The 24,432-nt window shown below is 42.8% G+C and overlaps 1 protein-coding gene across 1 annotated transcript in view; it reads left to right on the forward strand.

Annotated features, from left to right (window-relative positions):
* Positions 1-24,432, forward strand: part of LOC115115854 (neurexin-2-like) — a 91,605-nt gene that overhangs the window by 14,759 nt on the left and 52,414 nt on the right. The window contains exons 3-4 of the mRNA XM_065005046.1: positions 6,098-6,399; positions 15,512-15,673. Coding sequence (XP_064861118.1) covers positions 6,098-6,399; positions 15,512-15,673 — 464 coding nt within the window. The remainder of the gene's footprint in view (positions 1-6,097; positions 6,400-15,511; positions 15,674-24,432) is intronic.

A 24,432-nucleotide genomic window follows, 5' to 3' on the forward strand; every position in this document is an offset into this window, starting at 1 on the left:
TCTCTCTCTATTGTATCTCTATAGTCTCTCTCTCTATCATCTCGCTATCGTCTCTCTCTCTCTATCGTCTCTCTATCAAATCTCTATGGTCTCTATCGTCTCTCTCTCTCGTATCTCTATAATCTCTCTCTCTATCGTCTCTCTCTCTATCGTATCTATATAGTCTCTCTGTATAGTCTCTATCGTATCTCTATAGTCTCTCTCTCTATCGTCTCTCTCTCTATCGTCTCTCTCTCTATTGTATCTCTATAGTCTCTCTCTCTATCATCTCGCTATCGTCTCTCTCTCTCTATCGTCTCTCTATCAAATCTCTATGGTCTCTATCGTCTCTCTCTCTCGTATCTCTATAATCTCTCTCTCTATCGTCTCTCTCTCTATCGTATCTATATAGTCTCTCTGTATAGTCTCTATCGTATCTCTATAGTCTCTCTCTCTATCGTCTCTCTCTATAGTCTCTCTATCGTCCCTCTCTCTATCGTCTCTCTCTATAGTCTCTCTATCGTCCCTCTCCCTATCGTATCTATATAGTCTCTCTGTGTAGTCTCTATCGTATCTCTATAGTCTCTCTCTCTATCGTATCTATATAGTCTCCCTATCGTATCTTTATGGTCTCTCTCTATAGCCTCTATCGTATCTCTATAGGCTTTCTCTCTATCGTATCTATATAGTCTCCCTATCGTATCTCTATGGTCTCTCTCTATAGTCTCTATCGTATCTCTATAGGCTTTCTCTCTATCGTATCTATATAGTCTCCCTATCGTATCTCTATGGTCTCTCTCTATAGTCTCTATCGTATCTCTATAGTCTCTCTCCCTATCGTATCTCTATGGTCTCTCTATGGTCCCCGTTAACGTCTCTCTTTCTATCGTCTCTCTCTATCATCTCTGTCTATTGTCTCTCTCTCTCTCTCTCTCTATCGTATCTCTCTCTCTCTATCGTTTCAATTCAATTCAATTCAAGGGGCTTTATTGGCATGGGAAACATGTGTTAACATTGTCAAAGCAAGTGAGTCAGATAATATACAAAAGAGAAATAAACAATAAAAATTAACAGTAAACATTACACATACAGAAGTTTCAAAACAATAAAGACAGTACAAATGTCATATTATATATATATATATATTTATACAGTGTTGTAACAATGTACAAATAGTTAAAGTATACAAGGGAAAATAAATAAGCATGAATATGGGTTGTATTTACAATGGTGTTTGTTCTTCACTGGTTGCCCTTTTTCTTGTGGCAACAGGTCACAAATCTTGCTGCTGTGATGGCACACTGTGGAATTTCACCCAGTAGATATGGGAGTTTATCAAAATTGGATTTGTTTTCGAATTCTTTGTGGATCTGTGTAATCTGAGGGAAATATGTATCTCTAATATGGTCATACATTGGGCAGGAGGTTAGGAAGTGCAGCTCAGTTTCCACCTAATTTTGTGGTCAGTGTGCAAAGAGCCTGTCTTCTCTTGAGAGTCAGGTCTGCCTACGGCAGCCTTTCTCAATAGCAAGGCTATGCTCACTAAGTCTGTACATAGTCAAAGCTTTCCTTAAGTTTGGGTCAGTCACAGTGGACAGGTATTCTGCCACTGTGTACCCTCTGTTTAGGGCCAAATAGCATTCTTGTTTGCTCTGTTTTTTTGTTAATACTTTCCCATGTGTCAAGTAATTATCTTTTTGTTTTCTCATGGTTTTGTTGGGTCTAATTGTGCTGCTGTCCTGGGGCTCTGTGGGGTGTGTTTGTATTTGTGAACAGAGCCCCAGGACCAGCTTGCTTAGGGGACTCTTCTCCAGGTTCATCTCTCTGTAGGTGATGGCTTTGTTATGGAAGGATTGGGAATCGCTTCCTTTTAGGTGGTTGTAGAATTTAACAGTTCTTTTCTGGATTTTGATAATTAGTGGGTATCGGCCTAATTCTGCTCTGCATGCATTATTTGGTGTTCCACGTTGTACACAGAGGATATTTTTGCAGAATTCTGCATGCAGAGTCTCAATTTGGTGTTTGTCCCATTTTGTGAAGTCTTGGTTGGTGAGCGGACCCCAGACCTCACAACCGTAAAGGGCAATGGGCTCTATGACTGATTCAAGTATTTTTAGCCAGATTCTAATTGGTATGTTGAAATTTATGTTCCTTTTGATGGCATAGAATGCCCTTCTTTCCTTGTCTCTCAGATCGTTCACAGCTTTGTGGAAGTTACCTGTGGCGCTGATGTTTAGGCTCTCTATCGTATCTCTCTCTATCATATCTCTATTGTCTCTCTCTCTATCGTATCTCTTTCGTCTCTCTCTCTATAGTCTCTCTCTATCGTATCTCTATAGTCTGTATCGAATCTATATAGTCTCTCTCTATCGTCTCTTTCTCTATCGTATCTATATAGTCTCTCTCTCGTATCTCTATTGTCTCTGTCTAATGTCTCTCTCTATATCGTCTCTCTCTCTCCGTCTCTCTCTTTAGTCTCTCTCTATCGTCTCTCTCTCTATTGTCTCTCTCTATCGTCTCTCTCTCTATCGTCTCTGTCTATTGTCTCTCTCTCTATAGTCTCTCTCTTTCGTATCTCTCTCTATCGTATCTATCTCTATCATCTCTCTCTCTATAGTCTCTCTCTTTATAGTCTCTCTCTCCATAGGACTATAGTATCTCTATCATCTCTCTCTCTATCGTATTTCTATCGTCTCTCTCTCTATCATCTCTCTGTCTATCGTTTCTCTATCGTTTCTCTATCTTCTCTCTCTCTCTATCGTCTCTCTCTCTCTCTATCATCTCTCTATCCTCTCTCTATCATCTCACTCTATCCTCTGTTTCACTCTCCTCTCTCTATTGTCTCTTTTACTCCCTATTGTGTCTCTCTCTCTCGATCGTCGATCTCTGTCTATCCTCTCTCTCTATCCTCTATCGTCTCTCTCTCTCTATCGTCTTTCTCTGTCCTCAATCGTCGCTCTCTCGATCGTCGCTCTCTCTCTATCATCTCTCTCTATCCTCTATCGTCTCTCTCTCTCTCTATCGTCTCTCTCTCTATCGTCTCTCTCTCTATTGTCTCTCTCTCTATCATCTCTCTATCCTCTATCGTCTCTCTCTCTATCGTCTCTCTCTCTATCATCTCACTCTTTCTCTATCGTCTCTTGCTCTCTATCATCTCTCTATCGTGTCTCTCTCTATTCTCTCTCGATCGTCTCTCTATTCTCTCTCTATCGTCTCTCTGTCATCTTTCTCAAAGGACTGTGTAGGAGGGGATATAGACAGACACAGACTGAAAGGGAGGGCGGGGTGTGGGGGGATACAGAGAGAGCGGGGGGAGGGGGATGGTAGTGAGACAGAATGATGAATTGTAGCAGAGGCCACCCATTCGTAGTTGTCTGTGGTACTGTTCCTCAGATGCTGTGTAGTGCTAATTAAATTCCTCTTGTCACATGGGGTCACCAGACTTTAGCAGGCAACAAGTAGGATGGGAGACGGAGATAGAAGTACGATCCTTACAACGCGTCAAATGAGAAGACCGACGAGAGCCAGAGAAGGCTAATCAGAAGAAAGTTGTTGCCTTAGACTATGTTCTGATGGATATAGATGAAGGCTTGTATGTGGATGCCAACCTTAAGACATTATTCACTTTGGTGGTAGAGAGACATTAAGACAATGAGCAGCTCTCAATTTCATTGCGCTTTGTGGTAGTTAAATGTGGGTTCAGCTTTGCTGTAAATAGCAGCAGCTGTTAACTGAATCATACATTAGATCTGAAGAAGAGTGTTACCTGGGAGTTAGACTATTCAAGGTAAGAGATGGCCTCTGCTTGATTGAATCCTGCACAAATCATCTAGATTCCAAATGACATTCGTAGGCTTCATGCTTGATGGATTCTCTCAAGTGATCAAATGAATGTAATTTTCCACTTGATAGTCTGTAGGAAATCCACGAGCAGGAACGTTTTACATTTGATCAGATGGGGAATTTGAAAAGCAACATTGCATCTGATTGCACCCAACCATAACTTGATAGGACGTGCTCCCGAGTGACGCAGCAGTCTAAGACACTGCATCTCAGTGTCATAGGCGTGTGTATAGGTGGCAAGGAAGTCAGGTGCAGGATAATTTATCTTGGTAAAATGGAGTAGTTTAATGGCGTAAAAACATAACTCCAAAACCATGAAAAAATACACAAAACAAAGTGGGTACAAAGACCCGAAGCACCAATACAAACAACACTAAATAATAACAAACCATCTCTGACAAAGACATGAGGGGAAACAGAGGGTTAAATACACAACAGGTAATGAATGGGATTGGAACCAGGTGTGTTGGAAGACAAGACATAACCAATGGAAAATGAAAAATGGATCAATGATGGCTAGAAGACTGGTGACGTCGACCGCCGAGTCCCATAGGGCGGCGCACAATTGGCCCATAGTTGTCCGGGTCAGGGGAGGGTTTGGCTGGGGTAGGCCGTCATTGTAACATAAGAATTTGTTCTTAAACTGACTTGCCTAGTTAAATAAAGGTTAAATAAAATACATTTAATTGAACAAATTTGCCTAAGAACGGTGGTTAGATTATATCCCTAGACATCTGTAGGACCCAGGAAGGTGATAGTGCTGCCATGTGTGTCAGATGCATCAATAATATCTCATCCCCATTGTCCATGGAAAAGCTAATGTAGTCCGTTTTCCCCTGAAGGAAATTAAAGGAATTTAATGAGAACTTTTAAACAGGTGTAAGGAAAATGTTTGGCAGATATTTGGCAGATATGGTGATAAGATGATGGATATGGTGGTGATGATATCTTTGTTGAGGGGTTCTTTGATATGTTCACCCATCCATTTTTGTGTCATAATTGGGAGGAATATACATATTATTAACCTGTAATTACAGTATTCAAAGCGCCATTTCAAGAAGCTTGAACAGTACAATATATGTTTTACATTGTTATAATGTTGTATTGACTCCTGCTGCCTTCTTGGCGAGGTTCTCCCTTGTTAGCCTTTCACTGCAGTGGGCTAAATCAGGGTCTCACATATTGATTCTTGGTAGTCTTAAACAAATCTACTTGGAAATAAAAGTATATACATCACAGAAGACTGAAATATAACAAAACTGTTTGGCAGTTTAATACACTTTATTAATTATGAAAATTATTTGGGCTACATAGTCTCAGTGGGACTTTCCAGATTAAAGGTTAATTAAAATTAATATAAAATAGCTGACGATAACTCTAGCTGACGATAACTCTAGCTGAAGATCTCTATAGCTGAAGATCTTTCGAGCTGACGATCTCTCCAGCTGACGATAACTAGCTGACGATCTCTCTAGCTGACGATCTCGCTAGCTGACGATAACTCTATCTGACGATCTCTCTAGCTGACGATCTCTATATCTGACGATCTCTCTATCTGAGGATCTCTCTAGCTGATGATGTCACTAGCTGACAAACTCGCTAGCTGACGATAACTCTAGCTGACGATAACTAGCTGACGATCTCTCTAGCTGACGATCTCGCTAGCTGACGATAACTCTATCTGACGATCTCTCTAGCTGACGATCTCTATATCTGACGATCTCTCTATCTGAGGATCTCTCTAGCTGATGATGTCACTAGCTGACAAACTCGCTAGCTGACGATAACTCTAGCTGACGATAACTAGCTGACGATCTCTCTAGCTGACGATCTCGCTAGCTGACGATAACTCTATCTGACGATCTCTCTAGCTGACGATCTCTATATCTGACGATCTCTCTATCTGAGGATCTCTCTAGCTGATGATGTCACTAGCTGACAAACTCGCTAGCTGACGATAACTCTAGCTGATGATAATTCAAGCCGACGTTAACACTAGCTGATGATATCTCTAGGTGACGATATCAATGGTTGTGATATCAATGGTTGTGATAACAATGGTTTTGATAACAATGGTTGTGATAACAATAGCTGATAATAACAATAGCTGTGATAACAATAGCTGATGTTTCAGAAATTATCATTATTGAGCTGCATTGTTGGTTAAGGGCTTGTTAGTTAGCATTTCACAGTAAGGTACCTGTTGTATTCGACGCATGTGACAAATAGCATTTGATTTTGATTTTGACAGCCTTCTCTCCATCTCTCACCACAGCAAAAGGGGAGTCGGTTGCCACCTACAAAGGCAACGAGTTCTTCAGCTATGACTTATCTCAGATGCCCATCCAGAGCAAACTGGACGAGATCACTCTGTCCTTCCGCACGCTGCAGAGGAACGGCCTCCTTCTCCACACCGGGAAGTCAGCTGACTATGTCAACCTATCCCTGAGGAGCGGCGCTGTGTGGCTGGTCATCAACCTGGGCTCAGGGGCCTTCGAGGCCCTGGTGGAGCCCACCAACGGCAAGTTCAACGACAATGCCTGGCACGAAGTGCGCATCACACGCAACCTGCGCCAGGTACAGTACTGTACACACCCTCTCTGTGCTTCTTCCTGCGCTCAGCAGTAGATTTAGAATTATTACAGGAAGATTTTCATTTTCTATTTGAAGAGGGTGTGATAGTATCATTATTTAGCTTCCAGTTGTTGTGAATGCATATCCATCATGGGCATCCAAGGGAGACCAGTTATAATGTCAGTTTGTGATTGAATTATATTCACTGTGTTGTGTTAATCTATCCCTCAGGACTGAAAAACAAAGATGTTTTAGGCTACCCTTTTCTGATTTAGCCCTCAATTTATCTTTATCAGTCCCAAGCCAAACTCCAGTGACTCATACCCCAAGTGTGAAAGTCTTTAGGGTACGTTGAGTAAATGTGCCTCACATATGCTGTAGTAATCCATTCTTATTCTCTATGGCAATCGATACACAATCTTGTTCTTTTCAAGTCAGTTCAGAGTAAAATGAATCAATGACACATTTGTGTCTCTCTCAACATTTTTTCTCCATAGGTGAACCATATTGATGTGGGATGTTCCTTCCTGTGTGACTAGTGTTGAGGTGTAAATTGTTGTGGCTGAATTGACTTGGAACGTGTTGATTGATTTCTGAGTCAGTCTCATTGAGTCTCCACATTATAAGCCTACTAGTAATGAATATGATTTGTTCCTGTATTGAAGTTGCTTTTATAATTCCATGTTTCTAACATAATATATTTGGCTTATAATGCTGTCAGTGAATTTATCCTGAGGAAGGATACTACCAATATAGCTGATGAGTGGTCCATATTTAGCTAGATCTATCCTCTAGGGTTGAACTTATAAAAAACCTTTTGTCTTTAAAGATTACAGCCATGTATTTCACAACACATTTCTGTGCTAGCTTTACACCCTGTCAGGATTAGTCAGTGCCATGTTCTCCTACTAACCCTGGTCCTGCCTGCTTTCCCCTCCCATGCATTATTTGTAACTTATTTTGTACATAATGTTTCTGCAACCGTATCTTATGACAAAAAAGAGCTTCTGTATATCAGGACAGCGATCACACACCTCGGATTAGACAAAGATTTTTTCTACAAAAAAGACGACGCACAAGACATTCTCCAAACACTCCACAGGACCGACATCACTGTTATTTGCAAGAGGAAGCGACGCAGGTACAGAGGACAAAGAGCTGGATGCCTGGTCAGGACCCGGAGAAGGCGACTGGGAAAGCTGCCGTTACTGTCAATACTACTCGCCAACGTGCAATCATTGGACAATAAATTAGACGAGGTACGATCATGAATATCTCACCAACGTGCAATCATTGGACCATAAACTAGACGAGGTATGATCATGAATATCCCACCAACGGGACATCAAAAACTGTAATATCCTATGTTTCACGGAATCGTGGCTGAATGACAACATGGATATTCAGCTAACGGAATACATGCTGCACCGGCAGGATAGAACAGCACACTCCGGTAAGATGGGGGGGGGGGGGTCTGTGCATATTTGTAAACAACAGCTGGTGCACGAAATCTAAGGGAGTCTCTAGATTTTGCTCGCCTGAAGTAGAGTATATTGTGATAAATTGCAGGCCACACTACTTGCCTAGAGAGTTTTCAGCTATACTTTTCATGGCTGTTTATTTACCACCACAGACAGATGCTGGTAGTAAGATCACACTCAGTCAGCTGTATAAGGAATGAAACAAACAGGAAAGTACTCACCCAGAGGTGGCGCTCCTAGTGGCCGGAGACTTTAATGCTGGGAAACTTAAATCAGTTCCACCAAATTTCTATCAACATGTTAAATATGCAACCAGAGGGGAAAAAAATTGGTCACCTGTACTCCACACACAGAGACGCATACAAAGATCTCTCTCACCCTCCATTTGGTAAATCCGACCACAACTCTATCCTCCTGATTCCTGCTTACAAGCAAAAATTAAAGGAAGCACCAGTGACTCAGTCTATAAAAAAATTGGTCAGATGAAGCAGATGCTAAACTACAGGACTGTTTTGCTAGAACAGACTGGAACATGTTCCGGGATTCTTCCGATGGCATTGAGGAGTACACCACATCAGTCACTGGCTTTATCAATAAGTGCATCGAGGACGTCGTCCCCACAGTGACTGTACGTACATACCCCAACCAGAAGCCATGGATTACAGGCAATATTCGCACTGAGCTAAAGGGTAGAGCTGCCGCTTTCAAGGTGCAGGACTCTAACCCGGAAGCGTACAAGAAATCCTGCTATGCCCTGTGACGAACCATCAAACAGGCAAAGCGTCAATACAGGAATAAGATTGAATCATACCACACGATGCTCGTTTTATGTGGCAGGGCTTGCAAACTATTACAGACTACAAAGGGAAGCACAGCTGCGAGCTGCCCAGTGACACGAGCCTACAAGACGAGCTAAATCACTTCTATGCTCTTGAGTCTGTGATACCAGTATGTTTCAAGCAGACCACCATAGTGCCTGTGCCCAAGAACACAAAGACAACCTGCCTGAATGACTACAGACCCATAGCACTCACGTCCGTAGCCATGAAGTGCTTTGAAAGGTTGGTAATGGCTCACATCAACACCATTATCCCAGAAACCCTAGACCCACTGCAATTTGCATACCGCCCAAACAGATCCACAGATGATGCAATCTCTATTGCACTCCACACTGCCCTTTCCCACCTGGACAAAAGGAACCGTAAAGCATGGAGGAGGAGGTGTGATGGTGATTTGCTGGTGCCACTGTCTGCGATTTATTTAGAATTCAAGGCACACTTAACCATCATGGCTACCACAGCATTCTGCAGCGATACACCATCCCATCTGGTTTGGGCTTAGTGGGACTATCATTTGTTTTCAACAGGATAATGACCCAACACATCTCTAGGCTGTGTAAGGGCTCTTTGACCAAGAAGGAGAGTGATGGAGTGCTGCATCAGATGACCTGGCATTGTTTAACATTTTTTTGGTTACTACATGATTCCATATGTGTTATTTCACAGTTTTAATGTCTTCACTATTATTCAACAATGTAGAAAATATTAAAATAAAGAAAAACCTTGAATGAGTAAGTGTTCTAAAACGTATGGCTGGTAGCGTGACTCTTCAAAAGGTAGTCTTCATTTTTTTATATTCTTCATTTGTTTCTGTTAGATACTAAAATCAGCTTTTCATTGCTTTGCATTTAGTGGAGCTTTTATTTTATCTCTCCAATTAAATTCCCACTCAATTTAAATTCCCACTCTGCCATTTCTTTTTCCTCCCCTTTCTGATGAAGCACCCAGCTATTGAACATGCTATGGTAAACATCATATGATAGTCAGCATATGAATTGTGTAGTTTGGTTTGCCTGTTATTTTTCACAATATCTCTTGCTTTTTTTTGCTTTTACTCTCCAGAAGTTACAAAATTGGCAACAATCATTCCACTAGTGTCATCAGTGTTTTTGAGTCACTGTAACAGATATCTTTGTCATCTAGAATTCACGCCTGTCTGACAAGCTGTCTATCCTCCCGAGTGGTGCCGCAGTCTAAGCCATTGCATCTCAGTGCTTGAGGCGTCACTACAGACCCGGGTTCAATCCCAGGCTGTGTCACAGCCGGCCGTGACCAAGAGACCCATGAGGTGGCGCACAATTGGCGCAGCGTTGTCCAGGTTAGGGGAGTGTTTGGCCGGCCGGGATGTCCTTGTCCCATCGCGCTCTAGCAACTCCTTGTGGCGGGCTGGGCGCCTGCACGCTGAGTCCGGTCACCAGTTGTACGGTGTTTCCTCCGACACATTGGTGCGACTGGCTTCCGGGTTAAGCAAGCAGTGTGTCAAGAAGTGCGGCTTGACAGGGTCGTGTTTCGGAGGACGCATGGCTCTCGACCTTCGCATCTCCCGAGTCCACACAGGAGTTGCAGCGATGGGACAAGACTGTAGCATACATCTTTCCTATAGTGGGTATCAATGAAGTGTCAGGCACTGTGAAACAGTATTAATCAGAGAGAGAGACTTTAGTAAAAAAAAAACATATTTTTCAACTTCAAAGCTTCACTTGCCTTTGGCCTTATAATCCCAACGTAGGATATAAATATGGAGACAGGTAGATCCACGTAGTTTATTTTTGGTTCGTCTTTTATTCATTCTGTTGCCTCCACGAACATCAACAGTACATAGTAGAAATCATCTACACCCTCTGTTAGTATGATTTTCTCTTTCCATTTGACTTTATGTGAATGATTCATAATTCCGTGATTAATATGCATCGCATGTGTCCACACTCAAGCCCTTGATGGGTTATTACAACAAATAAAGCCACTTTTATTCAAACCAAAATTCCAAGGTCTTTCTATTCACAGTATATAAAGTGCCTTCGGAAAGTATTCAGACCCTATTACTTTTTCAACACTTTGTTACGTTACAGCCTTATTCTTAAATGGATTAAACAAATAAAATCCTCATCAATCTACACATAATTTAAAATAAAATGGAAATATCACATTTACATAAGTATTCAGACCCTTAAGTCAGTACTTTGTTGAAGCACATTTGACAGTGTTTACAGCTTCAAGTCTTCATGGGTATGACGCTACAAACTTGGCACACCTGTATTTGGAGAGTTTCTCCCATTCTTTTCTGCAGATCCTCTCAAGCTCTGTCAGGTTGGATGGGAGCGTTGCGGCACAACTATTTTCAGGTCTCTCCAGAGATGTTCGATTGGGTTCAAGTCTCGGCTCTGGCTGGGCCACTCAAGGACATTCAGAGACTTGTCCCGAAGTCACTCCTGCATTGTCTTGGCTGTGTGCTTAGGGTCATTGTCCTGTTGGTAGGTGAACCTTCGCCCCAGTCTGAGTTGCTGAATGCTCTGGTGCAGGTTTTCATCAAGGATCTCTCTCTGTACTTTGCTCTGTTCATCTTTGCCTTGATCCTGACTAGTCTCCCAGTCCCTGCCGCTGAAAAATATCCCCACAGCCTGATGCTGCCACCACCATGCTTCACCGTAGGGATGGTGCCACCACCATGCTTCACCGTAGGGATAGTGCCAGGTTTCCTCCAGATGTGACGATTGGCAATACATCTTGGTATCATAAGACCAGAGAATCTTGTTTCTCATGGTCTGAGAGTCTTTAAGTGCCTTTTGGCAAACTCCAAGTCGGGCTGTCATGTGCCTTTTTACTGAGAAGTGGCTTTCGTCTGGCCACTCTACCATAAAGGCCTGATTGGTGGAGTGCTGCAGAAATGGTTGTCCTTCTGGAACGTTCTTCCATCTTATCAGAGGAAATCCAGTGCTTTGTCAGAGTGACCATCGGGTTCTTGTTCACCGCCCTGACCAATGTCCTTCTCCCCCAATTGCTCAGTTTGGGCAGACGGCCAGCTCTAGGAAGAGGGTTCCAAACTTCTTCCATTTAAGAATGATGGAGGCCCTTGGGGACCTTCAATGTTGCAGACATTTTATAGTATCCTTCCCCAGATCTGTGCCTTGACACAATCCTGTCTCGGGGCTCTACGGACAATTCCTTTGACCTCATCGCTTGGTTTTTGCTGTGACATAAACTGTCAACTGTGGGACCTTATATAGACAGGTGTGTGCCTTTCCAAATCATGTCTAATCAATTGAATTTACCACAGGAGGACTGCAATTAGGTTGTAGTAACATCTGAACTCAATTTCAAGTCTCATAGCAAAGGGTCTGAATACTTATGTAAATAAGATATTTCAGTTTTTATTTATTGATTAATTTGCAAAAGATTCTAAAAACCGGTCTTCCTTTTGTCATTATGGGGTATTGTTTGTAGATTGCTGAGAATTTGTATTTATTTCATCCATTTTAGAACAAGGCTGTAACGTAACCAAATTTGGAAAAAGTCAATGAGTCTGAATAATTTCCTAATGCACTCTATGTCCGTCTATCTGATTCAATCTAGTACTGAACTAACAACCATTTGTGTGTCTGACTCTAACGTCCTTACTAAAAGAACCCCCTACCCTCTCATCCCAACCTGCATACAGACATTCTCTCTTCATTATCCCAACCCTACCCTCAACCATACTTCCCATAGACAGAACAGTCCTATACTTACAAACCCTCTTCCCTGCATACATTGTGCTTTTCCTTGGACAGCTTCCAGTTACCTCACTGACATGCCGATAGAAAGAAATGCACCTCCTGTGGAAACTTTTTTTTTTTAACAATCTCTGGTGGTCCGTTTTCACGAGCTGTATTCGTCTTCTAAACAAAATAGCTCTTTCTTTCTCTTTTGTTTCTCTCAATTCAATTCAAGAGATTTATTGGCGTGGGGAACATATGTTTACATTACCAAAGCAAGTGAAATGGATAAACTAAAGTGAAATAAATAACTCTTGTCTCTCTCGCGCTATCCCCAATTGCTTTCTCTCTCACACACACTCAATCACACACTCTCTGACACACACACGCACACGCACGCACGCACGCACACACACACACACACACACACACACACACACACACACACACACACACACACACACACACACACACACACACACACACACTCTCTCTCTCTCTCTGACTCACTCTCTCACAGACACACACACATACACACACACACAAACACTTTCAACAACTCCCTTGTTCAACCTTGCCTACAATTGAATCTACAGATTCATTACAGCTCTAAACAGAAACAGCAGACATAAAAATGTGTTGTCCTTTAATGAGGGAAGTACATTTAAAACCAAGAAACACCCATGTCTAATGTTCAGAAGGGGGCAATCCCTCAGAGTGGGTGGGTGCTAATATTTGTATATGTTTTTGTGCATATCCCACTCTACTTGAGACACACGCCTGAGCAATTAGTTGTATGTGCTTTGCTCAAGGACACAGAGTGCAGGTGGCTGGGCTTCGCTTTTCTCAGAGAGGACCCCTGCGAAACATAGCAATAATGGTCTTCAGAATTCACATAATTTCATTAGGCCTACAGTATAGACCCCTTTTCGAGTACACGACACACTGCTCGCGACTCCTGGCGGCAGTGAAAACCACATCGCCATCTGCGCCCAGCCTAGATTTACGTTTATTTGCGATGATGGTACAAACATTATAATAAGCAGGACATTCATACGAAACTTAAAATCCAAAAGTAGTGTGAAATGCACTCATAAGCAACATGTAACTAGAGGCTTTTTTGTCTGCCATTTTGTAAGAACTTCCCCTTATTCTGCCACCAATTTGCACGCGGTTACTAATGTATCCAAATGTATCTCTCTGGCGCACTTGGTTTTGTTGATGAAACAAGGATAACACAGACCCTGCCTCTTATCAACAATTAGCCAGCAATTTCAAAGATGATCACGTGACACATGAGCACGTCTGATTGGGTAGAACTTGGTGAGAGTTGACCAATCCATGCAGGGTTCTGTAAACCACATGCTGTACAGCTCAAGGTTATTATAGGAAACGAAAAATAAAAAAATAAAAAATAATAATAAAAAAAGATTTTGTCAACTGAAATAATTAACAAACTTTAAAAAAAGAAAACTATACTGAAACTATTCAAATTGACTTTTTTTCCCCCCTAAACTTTTGGCAAAAATCAAGCTTTTTTTTCTAATGGCAGTTTGCAAGCTTCTGAATCTGGCTATTACTAGCTAACTAGTAGATATGTGTATATATGTATATATATATATATATATATATATATATACACTAAACAAAAATATAAACGTAACATGCAACAATTTCAAAGATTGTATTGAGTTACAGTTCATGCAAGGATATCAGTCAATTGAAATAAGTCATTAGGCTCTAATCTATGGATTTCACATGACTGGGGAAACAGATCATCTGTTGGTCACACATACCTTAAAAAATAAGTAGGGGTGTGGATCACAAAACCAGTCAGTATCTGGTGTGACTACCATTTGCCTCATGCAGCGCGACACATCTCCTTTCACATAGAGTTGATCAGGCTGTTGATTGTGGGCTGTGGAATGTTGTCCCACTCCTCTTCAATGGCTGTGCAAAGTTGCTGGATAATGAAGGGCTCTGGAACACGCTGTCGTACACGTCGATCCAGAGCATCCAAAACATTCTCAATGGGTGACATGTCTGGTGAGTATGTAGGCCATGGTAGAACTGGGACATTTTCAGCTTCCAGGAATTGTGTACAGATCCTTGCGAAATGGGGCCGTGCATCATCATGCTGAAACATGAGGTGATGAATGGCACGACAATGGGATCTCGTCACGGTATCTCTGTGCATTCAAACTGACATTGATAAAATGCAATTGTGTTCATTGTCTGTAGCTTATGCCTGCCCATAACATAACCCCACCGCCACCATGGGGAACTCTGTTCACAACGTTGACATCAGCAAACCGCTCGCTCAACAAACCGATTTGCCATTTGTCCATTATAGTTGAAACTGAGATTCATCCATGAAGAGCACACTTCTCCAACGTGCCAGTTGCCATTGAAGGTGAGCATTTGCTCACTGAAGTCCGTTACGACGCCGAACTGCACTCAGGTCAAGACCCTGGTGAGGATGACGAACACGCAGATGAGCTTCCCTGAGACAGTTTGTGCAGAGATTTTTCGGTTGTGCAAACCCACAGTTTCATCAGTGGCTGGTCTCAGCCTTTTCCGCAGGTAAAGAAGGCGGATTTTGAGGTCCTGGACTGGCGTGGTTACACATGGTCTGTAGTTGTGAGGCTGGTTGGAGGCTGGGGGCTTATGGTAGAGAAAGGAACATTACATCCTCTGGCGGACATTTCCAATGGTGAACTACTGCATCTGTCTGGGTGTCATCTCAAATTCACATCTACAGACATACTTAGATATACTGTATAATATTGTACTGAAATCCCAAATATTGATGGAATGATTATATCATAATTTGCTTGTCGTCAACCCTGCCTATCTGTCGAGAATCGAGAAAAGGGAGGAAGCTTCTGAGAATGGCTGGGCCCTCCAACTGCACTCATGACTCTTACAGCTGAGAATTCAACCAAATGTAAAGGCCAGCATTTAACGCAAAAACATAGCAGTGCATTGTTGATGTTGAATTCAAATTCTTTCCACATCTCCCTTTTTGTCTCTTTCTGTCTGTTCTCTCTTTCCTCCTCCTCCTTTCCTTTCTCCATACCTCCATTTCTCTCTGGCCACCCAGGTGACTGTCTCTGTGGATGAGATCTTGTCCACCACCGGCTACACCCAGGAGGACTACACCATGCTGGGCTCTGATGACTTCTTCTACATTGGGGGGAGTCCCAACACGGCTGACCTCCCTGGCTCCCCAGTCAGCAATAACTTCATGGGCTGTCTCAAAGACGTAAGTACTGGTCAACTGCCCTCATTGAGCTGTGTTCACATTCACAAACACCATTCACTTTGTAACATGACAGATTCTTTGTTGTTATTGAGGAATGCGTTGCTTGGAATTTAGACGTTAAACCTCCCAGTGCATCACACAGGAAGAACATAACATGTTTATATTTGTCAATTGTTTCAGTTGCTAGTTAATGACAGATTGTAATGTGTGAACACATGCAGTGCTCTAAGTGTTTAGCTGTGTAGCCATAGAGTGAGCCATAGAGTGAGCCATAGTGTAGTCTTAGTGTGAGCCATAGTGTAGTTTTAGTGTGAGCCATAGTGTGAGCCATAGCTGTGAGCCATAGCTGTGTAGCCATAGCGTAGCCATAGCTGTGAGCCATAGTGAGCCATAGTGTGAGCCATAATGTAGCCATAGAGTGAGCCATAGTGTAGCCATAGTGTAGACCATAGAGTGAGCCATAGGGTGAGCCATAGAGTGAGCCATAGTGTAGCCATAGTGTGAGCCATAGGGTGAGCCATAGAGTGAGCCATAGTGTGCGCTATAGTGTGAGCCATAGTGTGAGCCATAGTGTGAGCCATAGTGTGAGCCATAGTGTAGCCATAGTTGTGAGCCATAGCTGTGAGCCATATTGTAGCCATAGTTGTGAGCCATAGTGTAGCCATAGCTGTGAGCCATAGTGTAGCCATAGCTGTGAGCCATAGTTGTGAGCCATAGTGTAGCCATAGCTGTGAGCCATAGCTGTGAGCCATAGTGTAGCCATAGCTGTGAGCCATAGTGTAGCCATAGCTGTGAGCCATAGTTGTGAGCCATAGTGTAGCCATAGTTGTGAGCCATAGCTGTGAGCCATAGCTGTGAGCCATAGTGTAGCCATAGCTGTGAGCCATAGTGTAGCCATAGCTGTGAGCCATAGTGTAGCCATAGTTGTGAGCCATAGCTGTGAGCCATAGCTGTGAGCCATAGTGTAGCCATAGTTGTGAGCCATAGTTGTGAGCCATAGTTGTGAGGGGTGGGGTAGCCATAGCTGTGAGCCATAGTGTAGCCATAGCTGTGAGCCATAGTTGTGAGCCATAGTGTAGCCATAGCTGTGAGCCATAGCTGTGAGCCATAGTGTAGCCATAGCTGTGAGCCATAGTGTAGCCATAGCTGTGAGCCATAGTTGTGAGCCATAGTGTAGCCATAGTTGTGAGCCATAGCTGTGAGCCATAGTGTAGCCATAGCTGTGAGCCATAGTGTAGCCATAGCTGTGAGCCATAGTGTAGCCATAGTTGTGAGCCATAGCTGTGAGCCATAGCTGTGAGCCATAGTGTAGCCATAGTTGTGAGCCATAGTTGTGAGCCGTAGTGTAGCCATAGCTGTGAGCCATAGTGTAGCCATAGATGTGAGCCATAGTTGTGAGCCATAGTGTAGCCATAGCTGTGAGCCATAGCTGTGAGCCATAGTGTAGCCATAGCTGTGAGTCATAGCTGTGAGCCATAGTGTAGCCATAGCTGTGAGCCATAGCTGTGAGCCATAGTGTAGCCATAGCTGTGAGCCATAGCTGTGAGCCATAACTGTGTTTCATTTGCATACCTCTGCATATCACCTGGCATTGTACAGTATGGTAATTGGTCAGGTATGAATGTAGTTATGGCCTTGAATTATACAATAGCATGTCTACCTGTATATGAACATCACACTTTCTATTCTGTTGAATAATGCAGGTTCCACCCCCCCACCCTCGTTGTGACCTTCCTATACACCCTCTCTCTCTCTGTCTCTCTCTCTCGCCGTCTCTCTCTCTCTCTGTCTCTCGCCATCTCTCTCTCTCTCCCTCCCTCCCCATCTCTCTCCCTCTATCTCTCTCTCTACCGCCCCCTCTCTCTATATATATTCCCTCCCTCCCCATCTCTCTCTCTCTCTCTCTCTCTCTCGCCATCTCTCTCTCTCTCCCTCCCTCCCCATCTCTCTCCCTCTATCTCTCTCTCTACCGCCCCCTTTCTATATATATATTCCCTCCCTCCCTCCCCATCTCTCTCTCTCTCTTTCTCCCTCTGTTTTTCCCTCCCTCCTTCTCTCTCTCAGACAGAGCACATGTGTAATGAATACTGTGCCAGTGTTAGTGAGGTCTTAGCTTTACCATCCTGACAGCCAAATTAGACATTGATCTCCTTCATGGATTCTCAGGCAGCACATCCCTCCCTCTGTCTTTGTCTAGTTGACCCCTTCATTTATTAATAATGTCCACCTCTTTATTGATTGAGGAGTGCTTCTCACTGTCCTTGTTTCATAAAGTGTTTTTTACAGGATTCCCAATACCAATATACTGATACACTGTCAAATAAATCAGGAGTCTGTAACATTCATTGTGTGATAGATATTGGTGGACTATACTGTATATCAGGGCTAGGATGGGTCTGAAGGGAATTACTGATAAACATACATTTGATAACAGGCTGAACAATATACAGTGGGATCTACATTGGGATCCAAAATGATTGGATCCCTTGATTAAGATTAGCAAAAAAGACAGTCTAAAATAAATAATACAATTACTGAGCTATATAGTATGTTACATTTTTGTTTTTACAAGTTAGATCATTTTCTACCAATACAATTGCTCAGAGAAAGAGATTTTGTTTAACAAGTAATGCAAAGAAATCTAAGAAGATAGGGGTCAAAATGATTGGATCTCCCGTTTTCAATACTCCAGAACCTTCCCCTTACGAGGATAACGACACTGAGCCTTTAAAAAAATATATCACCGTTGGCAGCTTCAGAGTTGCAAAGAAAAAGCCATATCTTAGACTGGCCAATAAAAAGAAAAGAGCACAGACACTGGACAGAGGAACTCTGCCTAGAAGGCCAACAGCCCAGAGTCGCCTCTTCACTGTTGACGTTGAGACTGGTGTTTTGCGTGTGCTATTTAATGAAGCTGCCAGTTGAGGACTTGTGAGGTGTCTGTATCTCAAACTAGACACTCTAATGTACTTGTCCTCTTGCTCAGTTGTACACCGGGGCCTCCTACTCCTCTTTCTATTCTGGTTAGGGCCAGTTTGCTCTGTTCTGTGAAGGGAGTATGTTGTACGAGATCGTCAGTTTCTTGGCAATTTCTTGCATGGAATAGCCTTCATTTCTCAGAACAAGAATAGACTGACGAGTTTCAGAAGAAAGTTCATTTTGAACCTGTAATCGAACCCACAAATGCTGATGCTCCAGATAATCAACTAGTCTAAAGAAGGCCAGTTGTTTTGCTTCTTCTTTCATCAGCACAACAGTCTTCAGCTGTGCTAACATAATTGCGAAGGGTTTTCTAATGATAAATTAGCCTTTTAAAATGTTAGACTTGGATTAGCTAACACAACGTGCCATTGGAACACAGGAGTGATGGTTGCTGATAATGGGCCTCTGTACGCCTATGTAGATATTCCATAAAAAAATCTGCCATTTCCAAGAACAATACTCATTTACAAAATTAACAATGTCTACACTGTATTTCGGATCAATTTGATGTTATTTTAATGGACAAAAAAAGTGCTTTTCTTTCAAAAACAAGGACATTTCTAAGTGACCACAAACGTTTGAACTGTAGTGTAAGTGTATCAGTAATTCCCAAAGAAACCTCCTAGCTCTGATACTACGTAGTCCTCCAATATCTATCACACAATGTTACGCTGTAACAGGCATCAGGAGTCTGTATCAATATGATTGATACTACCAAAAAGGAGAGAGGTAATGAGTGTCATTCTGACATTTTTACTATTTTGGACTTTTCCCACCTATGGCTGAAGTTGACTCTCCAACAATTGCATTTTCCATACTGTGGTTGACTTCTTATTCTTCTCATGAGATGTATTTTTTGGCCTGGCGATTACTGGTAATTGTATCGTGTGAATCCAAGCTGCTTGCTTGTGTATTTTGATTCAGAGAGACACTAAAGTTATCACCCTGAAGCAGGGTGTCAGTCAGCTTTTGACTGCAAGTGCCGTTGGTGTGAAAATGAAAAACATGTTCAGCTGTGCCTGCCTACTGCCTCCATCTGCACACAGGAACAGTGTACATGTAACAGACAGACAGACAGACAGACAGACAGACAGACAGACAGACAGACAGACAGACAGACAGGCAGGCAGGCAGGCAGGCAGGCAGGCAGAATTGTTAAAAAAAACCTTACAATGAGCAGTGTTGGGCGATGGTTGGTCTATGGTGATAGGTGGATGGGATGAGAGTGGCTGAGGGGCGGGATTAAAGAGCTGATGTCTATGGTGATAGGTGGGATGGGATGAGAGTGGCTGAGGGGCGGGATTAAAGAGCTGATGTCTATGGTGATAGGTGGGATGGGATGAGAGTGGCTGAGGGGCGGGATTAAAGAGCTGATGTCTATGGTGATAGGTGGGATGGGATGAGAGTGGCTGAGAGCTGATGTCTATGGTGAAAGGTGGGATTAAAGAGCTGATGTCTATGGTGAAAGGTGGGATGGGATGAGAGCTGGCTGAGGGGTCTATGGTGATAGGTGGGATGGGATAAAGGGGCGGGATTAAGCTGATGTCTATGGTGAAAGGTGGGATGGGATGAGAGTGGCTGAGAGCTGGCTATGGGATTAAAGAGCTGATGTCTATGGTGAAAGGTGGGATGGGATGAGAGTGGCTGAGGGCGGGAGAGCTGATGTCTATGGGATTAAAGAGCTGAGAGCTGATGTCTATGGTGATAGGTGGGATGGGATGAGAGTGGCTGAGGGGCGGGATTAAAGAGCTGATGTCTATGGTGATAGGTGGGATGGGATGAGAGTGGCTGAGGGGCGGGATTAAAGAGCTGATGTCTATGGTGATAGGTGGGATGGGATGAGAGTGGCTGAGAGTGGCTGGGCGGGATTAAAGAGCTGATGTCTATGGTGATAGGTGGGATGGGATGAGAGTGGCTGAGGGGCGGGATTAAAGAGCTGATGTCTATGGTGAAAGGTGGGATGGGATGAGAGTGGCTGAGGGGCGGGATTAAAGAGCTGAGGTCTATGGTGATAGGTGGGATGGGATGAGAGTGGCTGAGGCTGAGGGGCTGGGATTAAAGAGCTGATGTCTATGGGATTAAAGAGCGGGATTGATGTCTATGGTGATAGGTGGGATGGGATGAGAGTGGCTGAGGGGCGGGATTAAAGAGCTGAGGTCTATGGTGATAGGTGGGATGGGATGAGAGTGGCTGAGGGGCGGGATTAAAGAGCTGATGTTTGGTAAAGTATTATTGTTATGTGACTGCTTTATATAAAAGTACCATGTACAGTTGAAGTTGGAAGTTTACATAAACTTAGGTTGGAGTCATTAAAACTCATTTTTCAACCACTCCACAAATGTCTTGTTAACAAACTATAGTTTTGACAAGTCGGTTAGGACATCTACTTTGTACATGACACAAGTCGGTTAGGACATCTACTTTGTACATGACACAAGTCGGTTAGGACATCTACTTTGTGCATGACACAAGTCAGTTAGGACATCTACTTTGTACATGACACAAATCAGTTAGGACATCTACTTTGTACATGACACAAATCAGTTAGGACATCTACTTTGTACATGACACAAGTCAGTTAGGACATCTACTTTGTACATGACACAAGTCAGTTAGGACATCTACTTTGTACATGACACAAGTCAGTTAGGACATCTACTTTGTACATGACACAAGTCAGTTAGGACATCTACTTTGTGCATGACACAAGTCAGTTAGGACATCTACTTTGTACATGACACAAGTCAGTTAGGACATCTACTTTGTACATGACACAAGTCAGTTAGGACATCTACTTTGTACATGACACAAGTCGGTTAGGACATCTACTTTGTGCATGACACAAGTCAGTTAGGACATCTACTTTGTGCATGACACAAGTCAGTTAGGACATCTACTTTGTGCATGACACAAGTCAGTTAGGACATCTACTTTGTGCATGACACAAGTTGGTTAGGACGTCTACTTTGTGCATGACACAAGTCAGTTAGGACATCTACTTTGTGCAGGACACAAGTCGGTTAGGACGTCTACTTTGTACATGACACCAGTCAGTTAGGACGTCTACTTTGTGCATGACACAAGTCTGTTAGGACATCTACTGTCTGCATGACACAAGTCTGTTAGGACGTCTACTTTGTACATGACACAAGTCAGTTAGGACATCTACTATCTGCATGACACAAATCAGTTAGGACATCTACTGTCTGCATGACACAAGTCAGTTAGGACATCTACTGTCTGCATGACACAAGTCAGTTAGGACATCTACTGTCTGCATGACACAAGTCAGTTAGGACATCTACTGTCTGCATGACACAAGTCAGTTAGGACATCTACTTTGTGCATGACACAAGTCAGTTAGGACATCTACTTTGTACATGACACAAATCAGTTAGGACATCTACTTTGTACATGACACAAATCAGTTAGGACATCTACTTTGTACATGACACAAGTCAGTTAGGACATCTACTTTGTACATGACACAAGTCAGTTAGGACATCTACTTTGTACATGACACAAGTCAGTTAGGACATCTACTTTGTACATGACACAAATCAGTTAGGACATCTACTTTGTACATGACACAAATCAGTTAGGACATCTACTTTGTACATGACACAAGTCAGTTAGGACATCTACTTTGTACATGACACAAGTCAGTTAGGACATCTACTTTGTACATGACACAAGTCAGTTAGGACATCTACTTTGTACATGACACAAGTCAGTTAGGACATCTACTTTGTGCATGACACAAGTCAGTTAGGACATCTACTTTGTACATGACACAAGTCAGTTAGGACATCTACTTTGTGCATGACACAAGTCAGTTAGGACATCTACTTTGTACATGACACAAGTCAGTTAGGACATCTACTTTGTACATGACACAAGTCAGTTAGGACATCTACTTTGTACATGACACAAGTCGGTTAGGACATCTACTTTGTGCATGACACAAGTCAGTTAGGACATCTACTTTGTGCATGACACAAGTCAGTTAGGACATCTACTTTGTGCATGACACAAGTCAGTTAGGACATCTACTTTGTGCATGACACAAGTTGGTTAGGACGTCTACTTTGTGCATGACACAAGTCAGTTAGGACATCTACTTTGTGCAGGACACAAGTCGGTTAGGACGTCTACTTTGTACATGACACCAGTCAGTTAGGACGTCTACTTTGTGCATGACACAAGTCTGTTAGGACATCTACTGTCTGCATGACACAAGTCTGTTAGGACTTTGTACATGACACAACTTTCTACATGACACAAATCAGTTAGGACATCTACTATCTGCATGACACAAATCAGTTAGGACATCTACTGTCTGCATGACACAAGTCAGTTAGGACATCTACTGTCTGCATGACACAAGTCAGTTAGGACATCTACTGTCTGCATGACACAAGTCAGTTAGGACATCTACTGTCTGCATGACACAAGTCAGTTAGGACATCTACTGTCTGCATGACACAAGTCAGTTAGGACATCTACTGTCTGCATGACACAAGTAATGTTTCCAACAATTGTTTACAGCCAGATTATTTCACTTGTAATTCACTGTATCACAATTCCAGTGGGTCAGACGTTTACATACACTAAGTTGACTGTGCCTTTAAACAGCTTGGAAAATTCCAGAAAATTATGTCATGGCGGTGTACCTGTGGATGTATTTCAAGGCCTACCTTCAAACTCAGTACCTCTTTGCTAAACATAATGGGAAAATCAAAAGAAATCAGCCAAGACCTCAGAAAAAAAATTTAGACCTCCACAAGTCTGGTTCATCCTTGGGAGCAATTTCCAAATGCCTGAAGGTACCACGTTCATCTGTACAAACAATAGTACGTAAGGAGAAACACCATGGGACCACGCAGCTGTCATACCGCTCAGGAAGGAGACGCGTTCTGTCTCCTAGAGATGAACGTACTTTGGTGTGAAAAGTGCAAAACAATCCCTGAACAGCAGCAAAGGACCTTGTGAAGATGCTGGAGGAAACAGGTACAAAAGTATCTATATCCACAGTAAAACGAGTCCTATATCGACATATCCTGAAAGGCCGCTCAGCAAGGAAGAAGCCACTGCTCCAAAACCGGCATAAAAAAGCCAGACTACGGTTTGCAACTGCACGTGGGGACAAAGATCATACTTTTTGGAGAAATGTTCTCTGCTCTGATGAATCAAAAATAGAACTGTTTGGACATAATGACCATCATTATGTTTGGAGGAAAAAGGGGGAGGCTTGCAAGCCGAAGAACACCATCCCAACCATGAAGCATGGGGGTGGCAGCATCATGGTGTGGGGGTGCTTTGCTGCAGGAGGGACTCGTGCACGTCACAAAATAGATGGCATCATGAGGCAGTAAAATTATGTGGATATATTGAAGCAACATCTCAAGACATCAGTCAGGAAGTTAAAGATTGGTCGCAAATGGGTTTTCCAACTGGACAGTGACCCCAAGCATACTTCCAACGTTGTGGCAAAATGGCTTAAGGACAACAAAGTCAAGGTATTGGAGTGGCCATCACAAAGCCCTGACCTCAATCCCATAGAAAGATTGTGCAGAACTGAAAAAGCGTGTGCGGGCAAGGAGGCCTACAAACCTGACTCAGTTACACCAGCTCTGTCAGGAGGAATTTCTTCTGACCCACTGGGAATGTGATGTAAGAAATAAAAGCTGAAAAAAATCATTCTCTCTACTATTATTCTGACATTTCACATTCTTAAAATAAAGTGGTGATCCTAACTGAAATAAGACAGGGGATTT

This window comes from Oncorhynchus nerka, linkage group LG19 (assembly GCF_034236695.1).
Source record: "Oncorhynchus nerka isolate Pitt River linkage group LG19, Oner_Uvic_2.0, whole genome shotgun sequence".
Lineage (NCBI taxonomy): Eukaryota > Metazoa > Chordata > Actinopteri > Salmoniformes > Salmonidae > Oncorhynchus > Oncorhynchus nerka.